General features: G+C 37.2%; 1 protein-coding gene across 1 annotated transcript; it reads right to left on the bottom strand.

Annotated features, from left to right (window-relative positions):
- Positions 1-20,152: 20,152 nt before the first annotated feature.
- Positions 20,153-20,899, bottom strand: LOC131148224 (uncharacterized). The gene is made up of 3 exons (XM_058097951.1): positions 20,830-20,899; positions 20,518-20,684; positions 20,153-20,467 (listed from the first exon to the last, which is right to left on the bottom strand). The coding sequence occupies exons 1-3, from the start codon at positions 20,897-20,899 to the stop codon at positions 20,153-20,155; spliced, it is 552 nt and encodes a 183-aa protein (XP_057953934.1).
- Between the last annotated feature and the right edge of the window lie 1,320 nt (positions 20,900-22,219).

The raw sequence follows: 22,219 nt of genomic DNA, 5'->3' as shown, positions 1-22,219 counted from the left end.
CATCGAAAGTTTTTTAGGGGAGGTGAGTGTTCATTAACTTGTAAAAGTCACTAGCTATTATAAACATGTTTAGCCTATTTGCCTCTCTTGTTAGACACACATTGTTAACGGAGGTGTTGATTAATGAATTACATTGCTTCAATGTTTACAACTTGCATATCATTGCTTTCATAAGTTGCTTACTTCTTCCGCTTATACTTCTTTTAATGACTATGAAAGTATTCTGTTAGGGAATCGTGGTAAACACTAGGTTGGCTAGTTAATAAGAGTGTTCTAGTTAGTGCCACATGGTCCTTCACAAAAGTGTGAAATATTCAGCCTGTGACACATGCACATGAAAGAACCTAACATAGATTGATTGCAATTCTTTGAACAATGACATAAAAAAAACAAGATCTTTTGAGTTATTCTAACATCGCAACAATGAACAATTTTTAATATATGGTTATCTATTCATAAAAATCAATTTCATGCTTCAATATAGATTGAACACATAAATCCTTTAAAATTTATTGTATTAGGGAGAAAGAATGTTTTATCCAAAAAAGTGAGAAAATAAATATACAACTAGACCAATTTTAATTTAGTTACATCTCGCCTCAAAAAATTTTTTGTATAGAACATTACGTTTCCGCTTGACTAGACTACCATGAATAATGTATCATGCATCTTCCTGAAATTTAAATTCCATGCTTTTAAATTCAAGGTAATTTAATTGGTTTTCAAATAGCCTAATACAATAAGCAAATAAAAAAAAAATTGGTTTTTTTTGTCGTTACAACAATGCATATTGGTTGCCCTATTTTGCACTCAATGAATTGGAAAATTTTAAATGAAATTAATAACAAGTTGCAAAATTCAAAACTCAGTATTATTCATTTTTAACTTTACTTTACAATATTGTGGGCATAAATAGCCACTATACATAATTGGAATTCTAAAGTTTAGGACTACAAATCTCTCAGCAATTAGAGCGTATCTCTAATATAGGAAACATATTTACAATCAATCTATATATGAAAGTATACCAACTTGGAAAGTCAAAACTTCTAGAATCTTCAACACTCCCCCTCAAGTTGGTGCATAGATGTCGCTCATTCCCAATTTGTTGAGACCATCATGAAATGCTCGAATTGATACAGCCTTGGTGAGTAGGTCAACAAGTTGTTTTTGAGATGAGACATGAGGTGTTTTAATGATCCTTGCTTCTAGTTTCTCCTTGACGAAATGCCTATCAACTTCAACAAATTTGGTTCGATCATGCTGAATTGGGTTGTGGGCAATATCACAAGCTGCCTTGTTATCACAATATAGCTTCATTAGGTTGTCATGCTAAATATTCAAATCTTCTAATAAATTATGGATCCATAATAATTCACATACTGCCTTAGTCATTCCTCTGAACTCGAATTCAGCACTAGATAGAGCAACTACAGCTTGCTTCTTGCTTCACCAAGTGACCAGATTTCCTTCTACAAACGTGAAATATCCTGCTATAGACTGCCTATCTTTGATTCTAGCCCAATATGCATCAGTGTATCCTTTGACATCTAGACTATTCCCCTTTTTAAACATAATCCCTTTCCCTAGAGATGATTTCAAGTAGCGCAAAAATGTGAGTAACTACATTCAAATGTTCTTTGCTTGGAGAATGCATGAATTGGCTCATGGCACTTAGTGCATATGCCAAGTCAAGACGAGTATGTGCAAGATACATCAGTCTCCCAACTAATCTTTGATCTCTCCTTGTTTGTCAGAACTTGATCTGGATATATGCCTAACTTCAAATTTTCTTCCATAGGAGTGCTAACTAGACTACATGCCGTCATACCAGTCTCACTTAGTAAATCTAAGGCATATTTTCGTTGAGATAGAAAGATACCTTCCTTTGATATTGTCACTTCAATACCAAGGAAGTATTTCAATGGACCAAGGTCCTTCATCTCAAATTCTCGGGTTAGGTAGTTCTGCAATGCACTCCTTTCTTCTAAATCATTTCCTATTACTATCATATCATCAACATACACAATGAAACAAGTAATCATTCCTTTATTATGCTTCACAAAAAAAAAGTATGATCTAAGTTACTCTGCTTGTATCCAAAAGATTTCATTAACTTCGTAAACCTTCCAAACCATGCTCTTGGAGATTGCTTCAGATCATATTCATATAGGGCCTTTTTTAATTTTTAGACTGTTTTCCACCTTCTGACTACATATTACATCTAGGGGCAACTCCATGTATACTTCTTCTTGAAGATCTCCATGCACAAAAGCATTCTTCACATCAAACTGGTGCAATGGCCAATCAAGATTCACTGCCAAGGATATACAAATACGGACAATATTGATTTTTATTACTGGTGCGAATGTCTCCATGTAGTCAATTCCATAAGTTTGAGTGTACCATAAAAATTTCATCCCCGGAGACCCCCCAAAAACACAACCTTCTCAAGCCATAACTCACACTTACTAAACTTGGTGTACAACTTCTTCTCCCTGAGCATCTGAAGTACCTATCTCAAATGTGTCTCATGCGCCTCATAACCCCACGAATAAACCGGTATATCATCAATGAAAACCACAACAAACTGGTCTAAGTATTGATGGAAGATTCTATTCATCAAATCCATAAATATTGCAGCAAAAACTTGACTCATTTTTTGAGTTGTGCTTCCAAGTGTAGAACTGTCAAGTTGTATCAAGGATGAGTTCAGGATCGTATTCCACAGGGACCACTACGTATCAAAGTATTTGTGAAAGTTTAGTGAAATCTTGTTGTTGTAAAATGTGGTTTGAAAATATTTTTGGTCTTTTATGATTTTGAAAACAAAAAACAAAATGGGAGATTCTTGAAAACAAAACTATCAAAATGAGACTGAAGTTTTATCAATTTTCCAAAAATGTAAACCTACTAACACAAACAAACTAAACAAATTAACTAAAACAATTTACCAAATACTCGGGTTACGGGTTCAATGTCTGCTTGCTTCCATCGTTTACTCATTCCCTAGGCCTTACTCCTCTTCTTGTTAATCCAATCAAGGCATTAATAAGATGAAATTTTATTACTAAAGCTCGAGTAAATTGGCCACATCCAAACGAAAGAAAATAAAAACTCTCATTAAGCATCAACCGAATTTCATGTAAATTAGTTGATGAAAATCCTAGATTAAATCAAGGCTTTGATGTGCCTAACGTCAACAACAAAATAAGAAATAAGAGCCAATGATTTATCAACGATGCCATAAATTTTCGGTTTTAACCAAATAAAAGTTTATCAATAATTTCTTAGGAAAACTAATAAACCATGGAAAGCAAACGACGTTGACCCACAACCCGAGTTACCGAACTTAGCCACTCATGCTTGCAATCCCAATTTTTCGAGTCAAATTAATTCCACAATAAACCATTGCAATAATAAAATAAAATAAAAACGAATTAAAAGAACAATATTCTAGTTGTATACTAAAACTAAAGAACTAATTAATCTTACCTAAAATCATTCCAAACATTAGGTTCAATGTATACTAAATTAAACAACTCAAAGTAGTTTTGAATCATTCAAAATAACAAACTAAAAAGAACAAGAATTTAATTCATCCATAAACTACTCAAATAATAAAGTGAAGAAAACTATTCAATCTAATATTAAGCTAGACAAATAAACTATTGAAACAACCATAAAAAAAATATCTAAACAAGAGAGAGAGAGAGAGAGAGAGAGAGAGAGAGAGAGAGAGAGAGAGAGAGAGAGAGAGAGAGAGAGAGAGTGAAGGTTGCCGTGAGAAGCTCTCCAACACAGCAGCTGCTGCTGCTATGATCTTCCTTGTGCACTAGTCTGCCGCCTGCAGCAGCCCCCCACACAGCTCCCTTGAAGACTTCCCCAAAAGAAAACCTAAAAACTAGTTCCTTTCTTCTTCTTTTTTCCTTTCTAGCCCCTTTCTTTGACTTTTCAAAGCAAAAAAGAAAAAAAAAAAAAAGAAACAACACAAACTCACCCACACACCCAACGCCCAGCACTCAAAAGAATGACTCGGCTGCATGGCCGGGTCAAATTGACTCACTCGAAAAATGAACAGCTTGAAAGCTATCCCAAGTATAGGAGTTCTGTCGTGTAATATTAAGCCCAAGGGCTAGATCGTCTCCTTAGGGAATGCATTTTAATCTCAGATTTTACTTTCTTCCAATCGAAATTAAAAAGGTACTGAACTCAGTTCAGATTCGGGTTTTCAAGATTGTTGAGTTCCACTTTGAATTAAATGACATATAATTTAAAGTCCTAAACTAAAATGCAGTGAATTGAAGAACACTAATGCTAATCTACTCAGGGAAATATCAGAACATGCGTTGATTAAAGATGGAAAATTGGAACTCAGAATTAAGAACACAGGCAAGGAAACTCAATCAGATTTAAACGCACACACTAAAATTGAAACTTCAACAAATTTAAGATATTGAATCAAGAGTCGCACTCTAAACACAGACATAAACAAAAGTTCGACGCTTAAATGACAACGAAACACAATAAAAACTCAAACTTTAATCAACCCGACCCTAACTAACCCAAGATTCAATAAAAAGACTAAATTTTGGAAAAACAACTTCAAACAAAAACTTTTTTTTTTTAATTATTATTATTATTTAGCTAGAAGTAAAACAGAATTTAAATTAAAAGAACGATAAATAAATAATTGAAAGAAGCTAAACTAAACTCTACCAATCTAATGACAATATTAATTGAGAAATCTCAAATAAACAAGAACTAAACATCAATAAAATAAAATAAAGTAAAAGTACTTAATAATCACTCAAACAAGTTTTCAAAACTCTATTTAACTAACTAAATAATTTAAAAACAAAACACATTCAATTGCAATAAAAGGAGAAGGAGAAAAAAAACATAGTAGCTGGTGCTCAAGATGCTGCTGCTGCCGGATGTGATGGAGCTACTTTCGGTTGGTTGGGTCTCAGGTGGAGCTGCAGAGTCTGGCTATGCTGGAACAGGGGGCTGAGGAGGAGGCTTGTTGTGTTGGTGTTTCACGGGTTGCAGCAGAGGGGCTGAGGAGGAGGCTCGCTGTGCTGGTGTTTCACGGGTTGCAGCAGAGGGGCTGCTGTCTTGAAGATGGCTGGAAGCCGGTTGTGCGGTGGCTCTCGGGTCTGCTGTATGCCACGAAGCTGGAGCATCAGGTAAGGAACAGGGAGAGGGAGAGACTACAAGAGATTAAGGAAAATAGGGGAAGAAGGAAAGGGAAACAGAGAAGGAGCAAAGCATCAATTGAAAGAAACAATACAAAACCAAAGAAGAGGAAGAAGAAGAAGAAAGGAAGAGAATGGTGTGGCTGGGCAGCGCCCAACAGTAGAGAAAGGGAAAAATATATATATAAATAGAAGAGGTTTGAATCCCTATGACCCACTGGAGCTAAACCGATCCAATTAGATCTGACCCGTTTGGAAAGAGCTGACCCGGATTAGAGATTTGACCCATTTAGAGGACCCGAATTATTATATTTTTTTGTTCTCTGTTCATCACAAATCTGACTTTTTTGGAGCCCGTAGCTCACAAAACTCAAAACTCAAAAGTTGTAGATGATCCTTTCCTCTTTCTCTAGAAATTTGAATCGTCTCAATCGGAGCTCAGAAAAAAAAGTTATGCATGAAATACGAACAGGTGTCGGTTTTGGTTCCCGGGAATTTTCCTGCGACAAAAAATTACCAAAACTTCATAAATAATGCAATAAAATTCAAGAATGATGATTTTGGTACTTTATTAAAATATTGGACAGTTTTGGACATTTAATTAAAAATATAAACCGTAAAACCCGGGTTAAACGTCCAATTACGCAGTTTCAGCGCGTAATCACACCCCCCAACTAACGTTTTGCTAGTCTCTAGCAAATAACGTGAATGAATCTCAGGGTGGTGTCTACAACTGCATACTCCAGTAATCATGAAATCAATGCACATGTGACATAATTATACCACTTCACATACAAGAACATAACTGAATTTCACACAAGCTCTTTCATATTCAATGCACACGACTCCAAAGCACGTCACTCATATAAGTTTCATCATTTATATGTCATTTAAGAGTAGTATACTCACATGAAGTTAATCAATGGCACATTCAGAGTTAATGCAATCATATAAGTTCGAGTATAAACAGGTAAACTCTCGAGGTGTGTGTAATGTGCGTGACTCAATACACCTAGGACGCCAGTGGACACCTACAGAACGGTCGCTTTGACTCGGCCTAAATGGTATACCCTCAAGAATACTCAAAGAAAATGGGTTCACTCATCATATGTGAGGAGGAGTGTCGCGATCAAACATCCCACATATTAAAAGGAACAACACTAAGTATATGGAGTGGACTAGTCTGGAAAGGATCTAACCTATCTATGAGGTGTCGGGTCCTTCACCCTAGCATCTTCTCACCTACTCGCCATATCCAACTGAGACCACCCTAGATCAACTTACTCACAAACTTGTCGTGAATTCATCTGAGGCATTAATCGGTTGAAGAATCTTTGTACGTGGAAAATACGTGTCGTGTCCTTGTGATGTGTATTTGGACCGGCATTGACTTTTCATTTCATGCGCATGTGTATTGCTTATTCTTTATTTTGCTCATTCTTCATTTTCTGTCTTTTTTTGATCAATTAGGACAATCTTAACACTTCTTTTGTAATCTTCATACCATCAATGGGAATTGAGCTCGAATAAGAGTTCATGAATTAAGTCTATCTCTAGGGGTGGCTCAGCCTTCACATTTTGAGTAGGCTACAAGACTTAGGTTTCTATCTCCCCACTAAGTGTCACCTCCGGGCTAGCAAATCAAAAATAAAGACTAGTGTACAAGGAATCATCCAGAAAAAGAGAATTGAGTTATATGAACTCTGATTTGATATTAACTTTCAAAAGGACTATAAATAGCTCAAGGATATCTCACAAGGTGTCATAGTCTCCACGGGTGTTCTCTCAATGCTCACAGGAAACCCTAAGTGTAATGAATCACGTGAATGTGTTTATTTAGCCTCGTGAGATGCCGTGTAAATACATGAAATTATATAACCAAATTAACATGAGTGTACTACCAATCAATTCTTCATGGAGTCATAAGATTATATAAAGAGAAAACTATGCATGATTGACTCAAGTGTGTCATTCTTAAGTTATACGCAAGTATGTAAAGGGTATACACAGTGTTAAGCATGACATAATGCAATGTAAGCCTTCAGTGCTCCTCTTTTCTTTCTCTTTTTTTTTTTATCTTTTTGATTTTTTTTTGTTTTAAATTAAAAACCCGGTACGTGTACGTGCACAGTGTCACATGCGAATGCTCATCCCCCTAAACTAAAATGGAACATTATCCTCAATGTGAAAGCATAGGGGAAATAGAAAGGACTGTGTACGGGAAAAGTAAAGCGTACCTGAGTGGCGAAATAACAAAAATCGAACAATGAGAAAATGGTCCTGAAAACTAAAAAAAAAAAAAAAAAGATAAAATAAAAGGAAAAGAAGGAAAAGAAAAACATCATAATTGTCTTGGCGGAGGCTCTGGAGGAATTTCGTTTGGTGACCGCAGGTCTATAAATTGCACCGACGGTTCTCCAAATTTAAGCCGCCACAATCGATCAGTCGTCATACCTGCATGAAAATCAACCTTAAATGAATTAATGCTTGTCAAAATACCAAACAATTTGTGTGCAGGTCGACCCTCGTGTGTGGATAAGAAAGGGTCTTTATTCAACATTGTTTTCAGGAAATGTGCTTCTTTACGAACTAACGGTTGAGAGAAAGTGATCGGAATAATTACCTGCAGTTCTTCAGAAGCATTAACATTAAAGGTTTTACCTGGTTCTTTGAAAATTATATGCTCACCAGACTGGTCACCCTCTTTATCGGGTGTACATATCATCATACCACTGCAAGAGTTTGCCTCCACATTAGGTTCTTTAACATCTGATTCAGGCGGGAGTGACGGTTTCACGATTTCTGAGCTCGGAGTATGAGGTACCATAGGTTGGTACTCCGTATGAGTATTGATCTCATCATCAACTAAATGCTCCGCTTTTGGGCTCGTTTCCTCTGATTTTTCTTTGAATTCATCAATTTCAGCCGTAACTTCCAGTGCTGGGACAACTGGTTGTCCGACGATGAGCATCTCAGGTTGGGGAAATTCTTTCTCGCTTCTTAAAGTGATGGCGGCCTCTGCTGCCTCAAAGAGATCATCGTGCATTTGTTGGTGTGGCTGCTGGTACTCTTGAGGACTAGGATGAGGTTCCATAGGCAATTCTTCATTTTCTAAGATGTCCAACTGCGTGCTTATCGCATTAATGGTATCCCGCAATTCATTATTATGATCGACTTGAGTTTGCATGAATTGTTGGAGCATGTTCGCCATATGTGTTATGCTATCCCCGAAAAGGTCTGACGGCGTGCTGCTCTAAGGTATCTGTTGTGGCTGATATTAAGGCGGAGGGTTGTTTTGAAAGTTTTGTGGCTCATATACATCTCCACCACCGATTGTGCTGATAGGGTGTGCAGTTATGGGTGCTTGAGTGCATCGTGTGTTCCACTGTGGGACATTGTCAACTAAGTAATCAAAGAATGATATACCTGATCTGGATCCTCGCTGACAGGCTCTCCATTAGACATAGTCTGGACAAAACACTTGCAATCAGGGGTAAGAACACTATAAAAATAATCAGCTAACCTCCATGAGTCAAACCCGTGATGTGGACAAGTGCTTAGTAGATCCTTGAATCGCTCCCAGCAAGCCCGAAATGTCTCGTCATCCTATTGCACAAAATTAAGAATCTGTTCCTGCAAAAATTGAGTTTTCTATGAGGGACAAAATGCATGCAGGAATTCACGCTCCATATCAACCCAATTAATGATAGAGTGAGGTCTCAAGGAATGAAACCAGATTAATGCCCTATCCTGCAAAGTAGCAAGAAATAAATTCAGTCTAGTAGATTCGTCAGCTCTAGCATGAGAGAAAAACATGTTGCAGGTTAACTCAAACTCTGCTAGGTGCTGATAAGGGCACTCAGATTCCATCCCATAGAACTCAGGTAGCAATGACGTCCTCCCGCGCTGCATCATGAAATTAAGCTCGTCATAAGGCAAAACAGTGGAAGAGGATGCAGTGGCATATTCAAGCTGCAAAAAATCCATTACCATGCGCGGTGCAGGTGCAGCCATTTTTCAAAACTCGATTTTTTTTTTTTTTTTTTTTTTTTTGCTTTTTTTTCTTTTTTTATAAAGCTAATAAAAATGACAGGAAAAACATAAATTTGAGACTAAAAACGACATTCCCCGGCAACGGCGCCAAAAACTTGACTCAGTCAAAAAATGAGCAGCTCGAAAGCTATCCCAAGTATAGGAGTTCTGTCATGTAATATTAAGCCCAAGGGCTAGATCGTCTCCTCAAGGAATGCGTTTTAATCTTAGATTTTACTTTCTTTCAATCGAAATTAAAAAGGTACTGAACTCAGTTCAGATTCGGGTTTTCAAGATTGTTGAGTTCCACTTTGAATTAAATGACATATAATTTAAAGTCCTAAACTAAAATGCAGTGAATTGAAGAACACTTATGCTAATCTACTCAGGGAAACATCAGAACATGCGTTGATTAAAGATGGGAAATTGGAACTCAGAATTAAGAACACACAGGCAAGGAAACTCAATCAGATTTAAACGCACACACTAAAATTGAAACTTCAACAAATTTAAGATATTGAATCAAGAGTCGCACTCTAAACACAGACATAAACAAAAGTTCGACGCTTAAATGACAACGAAACACAATAAAAACTCAAACTTTAATCAACCTGACCCTAACTAACCCAAGATTCAATAAAAAGACTAAATTTTGGAAAAACAACTTCAAACAAAACTCTTTTTTTTTTTATTATTATTTGGCTAGAAGTAAAACAGAATTTAAATTAAAAGAACGATAAATAAATAATTGAAAGAAGCTAAACTAAACTCTACCAATCTAATGACAATATTAATTGAGAAATCTCAAATAAACAAGAACTAAACATCAATAAAATAAAATAAAGTAAAAGTACTTAATAATCACTCAAACAAGTTTTCAAAACTCTATTTAACTAACTAAATAATTTAAAAACAAAACACATTCAATTGCAATAAAAGGAGAAGGAGAAAAAAAACATAGCAACTGGTGCTCAAGTTGCTGCTGCTGCCGGATGTGATGGAGCTACTTTCGATTGGTTGGGTCTCAGGTGGAGCTGCAAAGTCTGGCTGTGCTGGAACAAGGGACTGAGGAGGAGGCTTGTTGTGCTGGTGTTTCACGGGTTGCAGCAGAGGGGCTGAGGAGGAGGCTCGCTGTGCTGGTGTTTCACGGGTTGCAGCAGAGGGGCTGCTGTCTTGAAGATGGCTGGAAGCCGGTTGTGTGGTGGCTCTCGGGTCTGCTGTATGCCACGAAGCTGGAGTAGCAGGTAAGGAACAGGGAGAGGGAGAGACTGTAAGATATTAAGGAAAATAGGGGAAGAAGGAAAGGGAAACAAAGAAGGAGCAAAGCAGCAATTGAAAGAAACAATACAAAACCAAAGAAGAGGAAGAAGAAGAAGAAAGGAAGAGAATAGTGCGACTAAGCAGAGAAAGGGAAAAATATATATATAAATAGAAGAGGTTTGAAGCCCTATGACTTGCTGGAGCTAAACCGACCCAATTAGATCTGACCCATTTGGAAAGAGCTTACCCGGATTAGAGATTTGACCCATTTAGAGGACCCGAATTATTATATTTTTTTGTTCTCTGTTCATCACAAATCTGACTTTTTTGGAGGGCTTAGCTCACAAAACTCAAAACACAAAAGTTGTAGATAATCCTTTCCTCTTTCTCCAAAAATTTGAATCATCTTGATCGGAGCTCAGTCCGAAAAGTTATGCATGAAATACGAACAGGTATCGGTTTTGGTTCCCGGGAATTTTCCTGCGACAAAAAATTACCAAAACTTCATAAATAATGCAATAAAATTCAAGAATGATGATTTTGACACTTTATTAAAATATTGGACAATTTTGCACATTTAATTAAAAATATAAACCGTAAAACCCGGGTTAAACGTCCAATTACGCAGTTTCGACGCGTAATCACAAATCAACTCATCTATTTATTTTATTTTTTTCTTCTTTCTTCTTTTTGTTAACACCTAATCCATTCTGAATTTTCAAAGCCAATTTTGACCTAGTAAACGTCCGTATCTCTCAAATCTTGAAACACAAAAGTTGTAGATAATCATTTCCTCTTTTTCAAAAAATTTGAATCATCTCGATCGGAGCTTGAACGGAAAAGTTATACATGAAATACGAACAGGTGTTGGTTTTGGTTCTTGGGACTTTTCCTGCAATAAAAAATTATCAAAAATTCGTACATTGCACAATAAAACTCAAGAATGATAATTTTGACACTTTATTAAAATATTGGACAAATTTGGATATTTAATTAAAAATATAAGCTGTAAAAACCAAGTTAAAGTGCCCAATTACGCAGTTTTGATGCGTAATCACACCTCCCAACTAACGTTTTGCTAGTCTCTAGCAAATAACGTGAATGCATTCAATCCAAGGGAGTGACAACTAAAATTTCAATACTTATGAAAATCACATGCCATGAAAAATATGCTCAATGAGTTTAGGAACACAGGACACTAATTAACCCAAGTTAAGTATCAATTGAAAAATTTATACACCATCTAGTAACTCAACCAAGGTAATGGAGTGTAACACAGCTTACGTGTACAAGAAATGGTCAGAATTCCAAAATTGACTACCAATAGGCATTAACGGTTTCAATCACAACAATTAGTTTAAGACAATCGCATGGTCTTACTCTAATTCAAAACTATTGTATTGACGGCTTTCACACTATTACACTTTAAAAGGCACCCACTTTTTTTGATTAGTTAGGACCCCCGGTAGTAGGTAGCCATTTCCAGTGCATAAATGTACAACGGTGGCTTTCACGCTACTACGTTTCAAAAGGGACCTACTTTTTTTATTTAGTTAGGACCCTAGTAATAGGTAGCCCTTTCCAATACACAATTGCTTCCCTCTTTTCTTTTCTTTTTTTTTTTTTTTTTTTTTGATTTTTTTTTTCAATCAATCCCTGGCTTGTTTCTTATTTTCATTTGTTTCAAACCCTTTTTTTAAGCCATTAGGATATGGTTCATTAGAGTCCCAAACAATTGAAATGTATATCAACCAAAAATGGTCTAAGGTAGTTGTTCTAAGTTTTCTAACCTGTGTAGTGTGTGTAGTAAGACTTTCAACCTCCTTCCCTTGGATGAAACTAAGTGAAATGGATAAAAATCTCTTTGGATTTAAACCTTTTGATTGCACTACATCCTATATGTTCCATATCCTTAAGAAAAAGAAAAAAAGTTGGCATGTAACGTTTACAAATGAGGAATCTAGCATGCTTTGAGCTCCATAAAAGTATTTTCCCAAGGTAAACCAACATATGTTTAAAGTATGCAAACCAAAGGGTAATTTCTCTTCCACCCCCCAACTAAAATGGAACATTGTCCTCAATGTGAAAGTATAGGGGAAATAGAAAAACTGTGCACGGGAAAAGTAGGGCGTACCTGGGTGGAGAAATAATGGAAAAGGAAAACTGAACTAAAGGAAAATGTACCTATCAATAAACTAAAAATAAGACAAAATGAAACAAAATGAAAACAAAGAAAAGAAAAACATCATAGTGTGTCTGGAGGAGGCTCAGGAGGAATTTCGTTCGGTGAGTGTAGATTTATAAATTGAATTGGCGGGTCTTCAAATTTGAGCTGCCACAATGGGTCAGTTTTGTTATCAGCACAAAAATGATCTCTGAATAAATCAATGCTCTCCACAATATCAGACAACACATTTTCAAATTCTCTTTCTTGTTTTAACAAGAAAGGATCCTTATCAAGTATAGTTTCCAGGAAATATACTTCTTTAAGAACCGGTCTTTGAGGAAAAGTTTTCGAAACAATTACCTTTGGTTCTTCAGAAGCATCAACATTAAAATTTGTACCTGGTTCCTTGAAGGTTAAACTCTCACCATTCTACTCAACTTCTTCATCTAGTGCACCAGTCACCTTACCATAGCTGAGATTTGCTTCGGCATTGCAATCATTGACATTTGCTTCAAAATAGGATGACGGTTCCATGATTGCAATCTACACTTGAGTATCTGGCTGGGCTTGAAATTAGGATTCATCTATCTCCAAAGCATTCAATAATGTGTTCAACCTAGTCAATTCGGTGCTTATCTCGTTGATGGCTTGAGAAGTTTGAGAGTTGATCACATTTTGGCTTGCCATGAACTATTGCAAGCTAACGGTTAGCTGCTGTATGGAATCTTCCATTTCCCTTCTTTGCATTGGAGGAGGCTGATTTGCAAAGTAAGAGGGTCCCAAGTCTTGGCCAGATGCTGCATAAGGAATGTATTGACTTTGTCCCTGGGGAGATGGCTCCACTTGGTCATTTGTCTAACTGAAATTTGAATGACTTCTACAACCTGCATTGTAAGTATCAAAATAAGGTTCATAAGAAATCTCAGAAACCATATACATCGGGTTAGATTGATCAAGCAAAACTTCCTTAAGAGCAGGAATAGTTGGACATGCATCAGCTGCATGCCCTGGATCCTCACATATGCTGCATTTTTTAGAAGATGATGGTAAAACATGCATTTCATTTACCTCCTTAAGCTCAATGGAATCTAACCTTTTGGACATCAATGCAAGCCTAGCATTCAAATCATCAACTTCTTCCAATTGATACTTACCACCCCCACTAATACATTTTTGCTTTTCAAATCTATCATACACATCAGAGACATCCCAAGATTGGGCATTTTCAGCCAAATAATCAAAATAGTCAAAAGCTTCTTCAGGCTCTTTATTGAAAAACTCACCATTGCACATTGTTTCTACAAATTGCCTCATCTTTGGTTGCAACCCCTCTTAGAAAAAACTGATGACCCTCCAATTCTCATACCCATGGTGAGGACATGCATTTAAAAGGTCTTTGAAAAGTTCCTAACACTGATAAAATGTTTCCACATCCTTTTGGCAAAAATTCATGATTTGTCTTTTCAAAGCATTAGTTCTTTGCATGGGAAAAAATTTCTTTAAAAACTCAGTTTGCATTTCTTGCCAAGTCCCAATGGATCTTGGCCTCAAGGAATAAAACCAGGTTTTTGCCTTGTCTTTTAAAGAAAAGGGAAACAATTTCAGTCTTATTACCTCTTCAGTGCATGTTCTATCCATGAATGTGGAACACACTTCTTCAAACTCTTTAATATGCAAATATGGGTTTTCAGATTCAATGCCATGAAAATGAGGTAACAATGGAATCATCCCAGGTTTAAGATTAGAAGCATTTGCATTCAAAGGTAGAATAATGTAGGATGGGGTACTGGTCCTAATGGGTTGCAAATATTCTCAGAGTGTCCTATTAGGGTTCTCCATATCATGAGGTTCATTCTCAGTCATGGTGCTACGTGTGTCAGATGGTGATTCAAGTGAAATAGGTTCACTCAATGATGAGATGGATGAGTTTGTCCTAACTAGTCTAAATGTGTTATCTCTAGCCCAACTAGTCATACAAACTCAGTATAAATGCAATAAAAGCAAACTAGTCAAAGGAGAGGAAGTAGATGTCACCCAGGCTGTGAAGACGTTCACAGCTCTATAAGTACCCTCTCTGAAATCTGAGAAACACTTCGATGACACCAATTGGTCCCCGGCAACGGCGCCAAAAACTTGACTCGTTCTGAGTTATGCTTCCAAGTGCAAAAGTGTCAAGTTGTATCAAGGATGAGTCCAGGATGGTATTCCACAGGGACCACTGCGTATCAAAGTATTTGTGAAGTTTAGTGAAATCCTGTTGCTGTAAAATGTGTTCTGAAAATATTTTTAGTCTTTTATGATTTTGAAAACAATAAACAAAAAGGGAGATTCTTGAAAAAAAACTATCAAAATGAGATTGAAGTTTTATCAATTTTCTAAAAATGTAACCCTACTATCGCAAACAAACTAAACAGATTAACTAAAACAATTTACCAAATACTCGGGTTACGGGTTCAATGTCTCCTTGCTTCCATCGTTTACTCATTCCCTAGGCCTTACTCCTCTTCTTGTTAATCCAATCAAGGCATTAATAAGATGAAATTTTATTACTAAAGCTCGAGTAAATTGGCCACATCCAAACGGAAGAAAATAAAAACTCTCATTAAGCATCAATCGAATATCATGTAAATTAGTTGATGAAAATCCTTGATTAAGTCAAGCTTTTGATGTGCCTAACGTAAACAACAAAACAAGAAATAAGAGCCAGTGATTTATCAACGATGCCTTAAATTTTTGATTTTAACCAAATAAAAGTTTATCAATAATTTCTTAGGAAAACTAATAAACCATGGAAAGCAAACGACGTTGACCCACAACCCGAGTTACCGAACTTAGCCACTCATGTTTGCAATCCCAATTTTTCGAGTCAAATTAATTCCACAATAAACCATTGCAATAATAAAATAAAATAAAAACGAATTAAAAGAACAATATTCTAGTTGCATACTAAAACTAAAGAACTAATTAATCTTACCTAAAATCATTCCAAACATTAGGTTCAATGTATACTAAATTAAACAACTCAAAGTAGTTTTGAATCATTCAAAATAACAAACTAAAAAGAACAAGAATTTAATTAATCCATAAACTACTCAAATAATAAAGAGAAGAAAACTATTCAATCTAATATTAAGCTAGACAAATAAACTATTGAAACAACCATAAAAAAAATATCTAAACAAGAGAGAGAGAGAGAGAGAGAGAGAGAGAGAGTGAAGGTTGCCGTGAGAAGCTCTCCAAGACAGCAGCAGCTGTTGCTGTGATCTTCCTTGTGCAGTTGTCTGCTACCCGCAGCAGCCCCCCACACAGCTCCCTTGAAGACTTCCCCAAAAGAAAACCTAAAAACTAGTTCCTTTCTTTTTTTCCTTTCTAGCCACTTTCTTTGACTTTTCAAAGAAAAAAAGAAAAAAAAAAAAAGAAACAACACAAACTAACCCACACACCCAGCGCCCAGCACTCAAAAGAATGACCTGGCTGCATGGCCGGGTCAAATCAACTCATCTATTTATTTTATTTTTTTCTTCTTTCTTCTTTTTGTTAACACCTAATCCATTCTGAATTTTCAAAGCCAATTTTGACCTAGTAAACATCCATATCTCTCAAATCTTGAAACACAAAAGTTGTAGATAATCATTTCCTCTTTTTCCAAAAATTTGAATTGTCTTGATCGGAGCTCGAACGGAAAAGTTATATATGAAATACGAACAGGTTCCCAAGACTTTTCTTGCGATAAAAAATTATCAAAAATTCATACATTGCACAATAAAACTCAAGAATGATAATTTTGACACTTTATTAAAATATTGGACAAATTTGGATATTTAATTAAAAATATAAGCCGTAAAAACCAAGTTAAAGTGCCCATTACGCAGTTTTGACGCGTAATCAAGAGCATTCGTCAAACCAAACGGTACAACAAGAAACTCATAATGCTTGTACCTTGTCCAAGAGGCTGTCTTCGATACATCTTCTACCCTTACCTTTACTTGATGATAACCTGATCTGAGATCAATCTTGGAGTAAACCCATGTACCCTGGAGTTGATCAAATAAATTATCTATACGGGGTAGAGGATACTTGTTCTTGATTGTTACCTTATTAATTTTCCCATAATCTATACACATCCTCATGGTCCCGTCTTTCCTCTTTACAAATAATATTGTAGCTCCCCACGGAGATATACTAGGTCGTATAAATCCCTTATCCAGGAAATCTTGCAACTAATCTTTAAGCTCTCCCAATTATGCTAGCGCCATTATGCGAAGAACTTTAGAGATCGACGTTGTCCCTGGAAGTAGATCGATATGAAAATCCACCTCACGATCAGGAGGTAACCTGGGTAACTCGTCTGGAAAGACATCTAAAAACTCCTTCACCACTGGCGTACTAGCAACCTTCAATTCATTCCCTGACATTTCTTTAATAAAGGCCACGAATCTCTGACAACCGCTCAGAAGCAGTCTCCTCGCCTAGATGGCTGATACTAACTGAGGCAAGGATTGCACTCGTGACCCTATGAACCTGAATTTTGATCTTCTCGGAGGTCTGAAAATCACTTTTTTCAACCGACAATCTATATTGGCAAAGTTAGCCATTAGCCAATCCATGTTGAATATTACATCAAACCCATGCATATCCAGCACTATCAAATTAGCAGACAAAACTTTGCCCTGGATATCAACTGAACAGCCTTAGAGCATCCTACTACACGTCACTACTAACCCAGTCGGTGTAGTTACTAGCAGTTCAGTGTCTAATAACTGCATTTCTGCCCCACATAATTTAATCCACCCCATAGACACAAACGAGTGTGTGGCTCCTAAATCAAACAGTACAATAACTTTAAATGAAAGCATGCTAACCATACCTGAATGTTGACCTTATAGGTCACGCCCTGATTTTGATAATGACAAATACTCTTATATTTAATGAATATCTAGTTCATGTGCAGGTCTATATTAGCAGATCATTAATGGCACGTGAAAGATCAAAGCTTGAAGAAAAATTCATACTCTTAATTGTAATATTTTTATAGTGAAATTTGTCTGTAATAGTAATTAGGGTATTCGGTTTGTAATAAACACACACAACACATGCATGGTTTAATCTGTAAGCTCAAACCAAATACGGACCTTAGAAAGACCTTAGGGTGTACCCTTTGGTCGACCGACACCGGACTTTTTTGGTGTCTTCAAATTGGACTTCAAGTGCCCCTAGGACACACACACTTTCACATATATTTGTTAGGCACTTCAATAGAGCTTATATGTTTCGAAACGGGACCGAAATGCACACATGGTGCACTTTCGGTCGACCAATCATGTTAGTTGAAAAGGCCCTGGTCGATCGAAACCTCCCTGGGTCAAAGTTTGACCATCTGGTCGACCGAGCTAGATAGTTCAAAAGGCCCTGGTCGACCGAAACCTCCTTGGGTCAAAGTTTGACCATTTGGTCGACCGAACCAGATAGTTCAAAAGGCCTTGGTCGACCGAATCCTCATGGGGTGAAAAGTTTGACCACCTGGTCGACCGAACCAGGTAGTTCAAAAGGCCCTGGTCGACTGAAACCCCCTAGGGTCAAAAGTTTGACCATTTGGTTGACCGACCCTTTTTGTACTTCAACTGCCTAGTCAATCGGAGGGTTCTCAGGAGAATTTCAGCGGACTGGTCGACCGAACCAGGTAGTTCAAAATGTCCTGGTCGACCGAACCTCAGAAATTTGGGAAATCGCCCTCTCCTGGTCGACCGAGCCCTCAGTTCAAAATTCCTCTAGTCAACTGAACCATATGAGACTTGGTCGACCGAAACTGATCTGGTTGACCGGACCTCTCGGGTTGCCATAATATTTACAGCGGATAAATAATTTTTAAACAGGGTTAAAATGGTTTAAGTGTCATTAAACTTTTTCAAAAATCCCTAATAGGTCCCCAACAGTCAAAAATTTTGGTATGTCTATATATACTCTTTCATTTGGGAGAATTAAGATCAATTAGCAAATATACTTAAAAATTCTCTCTCAAGCCAAAAACATCCTACTTCTCATACTTTTGCAAAATCCACTCAAACTTACCTTCTCTATCCCTCTGTATCATTTGTAAGTGCATTGAGTGATATTTTTTTAGAGGTTTGCTCTCATTGTTTAAAGTTCTTTAAATCGATTTTTCATACGAGACCATAACCTAAGTATTCTTAGGAGGTTTTTCTAATAAGCCTATCCTAAGAAGACTTGTTAAACTTCCAAGTGTTGTATTCTCATTGCAATAACTTAGGAAGTCTGTATTTGCCTTTGGCTTGCAAAACTATTTTCAAACGTATTCAAATATCTTGTGGTATTAATATTGATATTCTTGTGAAAAGATATTTGTATGTGTTATATTAATCTTTGTGGCAATATCCATTCAAATCTATATCATTTGCTGAAATACAAAGATTACATATATTTTGCAATCCAAACATATACATATTCATGTGATTGAGACATTCTATTGATTGATATTCTTGAGGCTTGTTTGATATTATGTGTGAACACATTTGATTGACTATTTTGAAATACACAGATTATTATTGATACTCTCACGTACTCACTACATTGATAGAAAACATATTTGAGAGTTAAACTACCTAAACCACACTGAGCTTACATTATTAAATCATTTGTAGTGTATGTTATACTGTGCGCATTTGTGGTACAAATCTGCTTTACGTGAAAGCACCCTTGTATTGTACCTTTTGATTATATATTTGAGAGATTCCAGGCGTGGCCTGAGGGGGCGGTAATCCAGCCCGGTAAGGATTGGTGTAAAGGTTGAGGTCAACCCTGTGATAATTTGACCTGGTTGTATAGGTGCCGCTCCACCCGTTTAAGTGAGCAAGTTATTGTGATAATCCTTGTGCTAGTTAGCCAAGGCAGGGACGTAGGCAGTTGGCCAAACCTCGATAACATATCTGCATGTCACCCTTTATTTACTGCTTTCTGGTGCTTATGTGATTAATTAAACTGCTTCATTTAATTTCTGATATATTTATATTATTCGCATTAGATTGACCATAGGATTGTGAACATACTACTATTAGGAGGAATACCTAGGGGACAAACTTTAAAAGTACCAATTCACCCCCCCTTTTGGGATCACGGTAAAGCTAACAATACCTGTCACCATGTCGCCAGTTGTCTCAACATCACCCAGCGTCAAGGAAAAAACTCTCGTTGGAGCCGTATTCCTTTGCTAACTTCCACGAGGTGCCTGATAACCTCCCCGAGCATGTCTAGGAGCGAGAGCAGCTCCAATATGAGCCTGAAAATCTCTCATCATATGTCTTGACTCCCCACATCGGTAGCAAATACCTCGCCCAACACAACACTCCCTCGGGTGCCTCTTCCCACAAGTCTGACAAGTTAGGAGTGAATGCATACCCTGAAACCCACGACTCCTCGACTCCTGCCTTCGATTCCTGTAGTAGCCACCTCTCTTCCACGAACCCCAACTAGACCCCTGCTAGGAACCAGAAGGCGTGAATCTCTTTCTATGTTTCTGTTCTTCAGGCTCCAGCCGCTCTCCGGCTTCTACCATAGTTGCTTTGTCCACTAGCTTGATAAAATCTTGCAATTTCAATATTGATACCTGCTTGTGAAATTCTTGCCTCGGGCCTATTTTAAACTGTCTTACTTTCTTAATCTCATTCGGAATAATGTATGGGCAAAGCGAGATAATTGAATAAACCTTGCCGCATACTGTTGCACTGTCTACTGTCTCTACTTCAGGTTCAAGAACTCCTCTATCTTGCCTTCTTTGGACGAGACTGGAAAGTATCTATCGAAAAATACTTCCTTAAACCAATCCCATGTCATCTTTATAGGCACTGTTCTTTGCTGCTCCAGAAGTTTCACTGCATTCCACCATCTCTTGACCTCTCTTGCTAGTTTATATGTAACAAATAGCACCCTCTGTTCCTCCGTACACTGGAGCACTATCAACACCTTTTCAATTTCCTTCACCCGGTTCTTGGCGACCGCAAGATCAGTTCCTCCTAAGAAAGTCAAAGGATTCATCTTGATAAACTTCTCAATCGAACTATTGTGGCCTGTAGACGGACCTCCCTGCTCCTTACAATTCCTAACAAATTTCAGTCATGACTTGTTGAGCCATGCTGCGTAATACTACATCTGAGTCACCACCAGCTACACCTGAGGGCCCAGCACCCTCATTACCACTAGCATAGGTGCTACCACTTCCAGAGTCCATCCTGAAAAGATAATAAACTTAGCTTCGAACCCTATTACCATAACATACCCCACACAAATCATTTAACTAGTATACCATACCCTTAACTGTTTTCTTATCCCTTTTCTTAATTCAAGGTTCAATCCTGCAACCTAGATACCCAACCCGTCAATAGTTTGCTATGGCTTTCTTGAAAGCGTCACCCTAGGAAAGACACATAAACCACCATGGAAGTGCTACATCTAGACTACAAAACAAGACCTCAAATTCCTTTATCCTATACTCTGGTGTTGTTTCCGCTACATTCTAGAGTATATAGAACCTAGCAAGCTAGGCTCTGATACATAACTGTAACGACCTGCTTAATTTACTACATAACCAACCATATTAAATAATCTAATACCAATAACTAATGATATAGCGAAGTTAACCCGAACCCATGGATAAAGGGGACACACCTATCATACACAGCAGACACCTAAGCAGCGATTAAAATAAAATTCATCCATAATAACAGTACCAGATCTACTCACAATCCACAAAAATTCTGTATATATATACACAATCCCCAAAACATTAAAAGATAAAAACTAGGATCACATATCAAAAACCAATTGACCCTAGTTCAAAACTCACCCTCCTAGCATGGTAGTATAAACTGCCCCTAACGGCATGGAGCTTGGTCTGCCTATCTGTCTGGGTTTCCTGAAATAATGTTAAGCTGGGGTGAGATACCTCTCAGTAAGGGAAATAAACTAAATACAGTTGTGTGGCAACATGAATATTTTTGTATTATAATAAATAAACAGTACGTGATACATGCTTGGTAAAAATCTATAATATAATAACTGAGTAACAGATATATAATCATAGGCATATTAAATCATACTAACTTTCTATTATTATAAAATTTTTTTCTATAACTAATAATACTGAAATATACCTAGGATGGATAGCTAGTTGATCTCATGTATTACCCCCCATGATGGGTTATACAGCCCGAAGGCGGGACCTGACAATGGTTGGCTGACCACTGCCAAGTCAAATATGTCTGTAAGTACGATGGGCCCGCCCCACCCTGATCCGAACAACCAGGGGGACGTCTACAATACTACATTGAAGCCACATCAACTATCCATCTCCCACCCCCTCTACTGGTAGGGGTGGTAGAGCTATGGTACCGTGCCCTGAATATTGATCTAAACTACCATTCGGGTTCTGATAACATATAGTACACATTTACATATACTGGTTTAACGTGAAATTAGATTGATAGCATTTCCCTGAATTCTGACATATCATAGTAAACACGGCCTTGCGCCAGATAAAGTACATAATTAC

Source organism: Malania oleifera, chromosome 2, assembly GCF_029873635.1.
Source record: "Malania oleifera isolate guangnan ecotype guangnan chromosome 2, ASM2987363v1, whole genome shotgun sequence".
NCBI lineage: Eukaryota > Viridiplantae > Streptophyta > Magnoliopsida > Santalales > Ximeniaceae > Malania > Malania oleifera.
The sequence above is the reverse complement of the archived record's forward strand: the minus strand, read 5'-3'. Positions and strand labels throughout refer to the sequence as shown.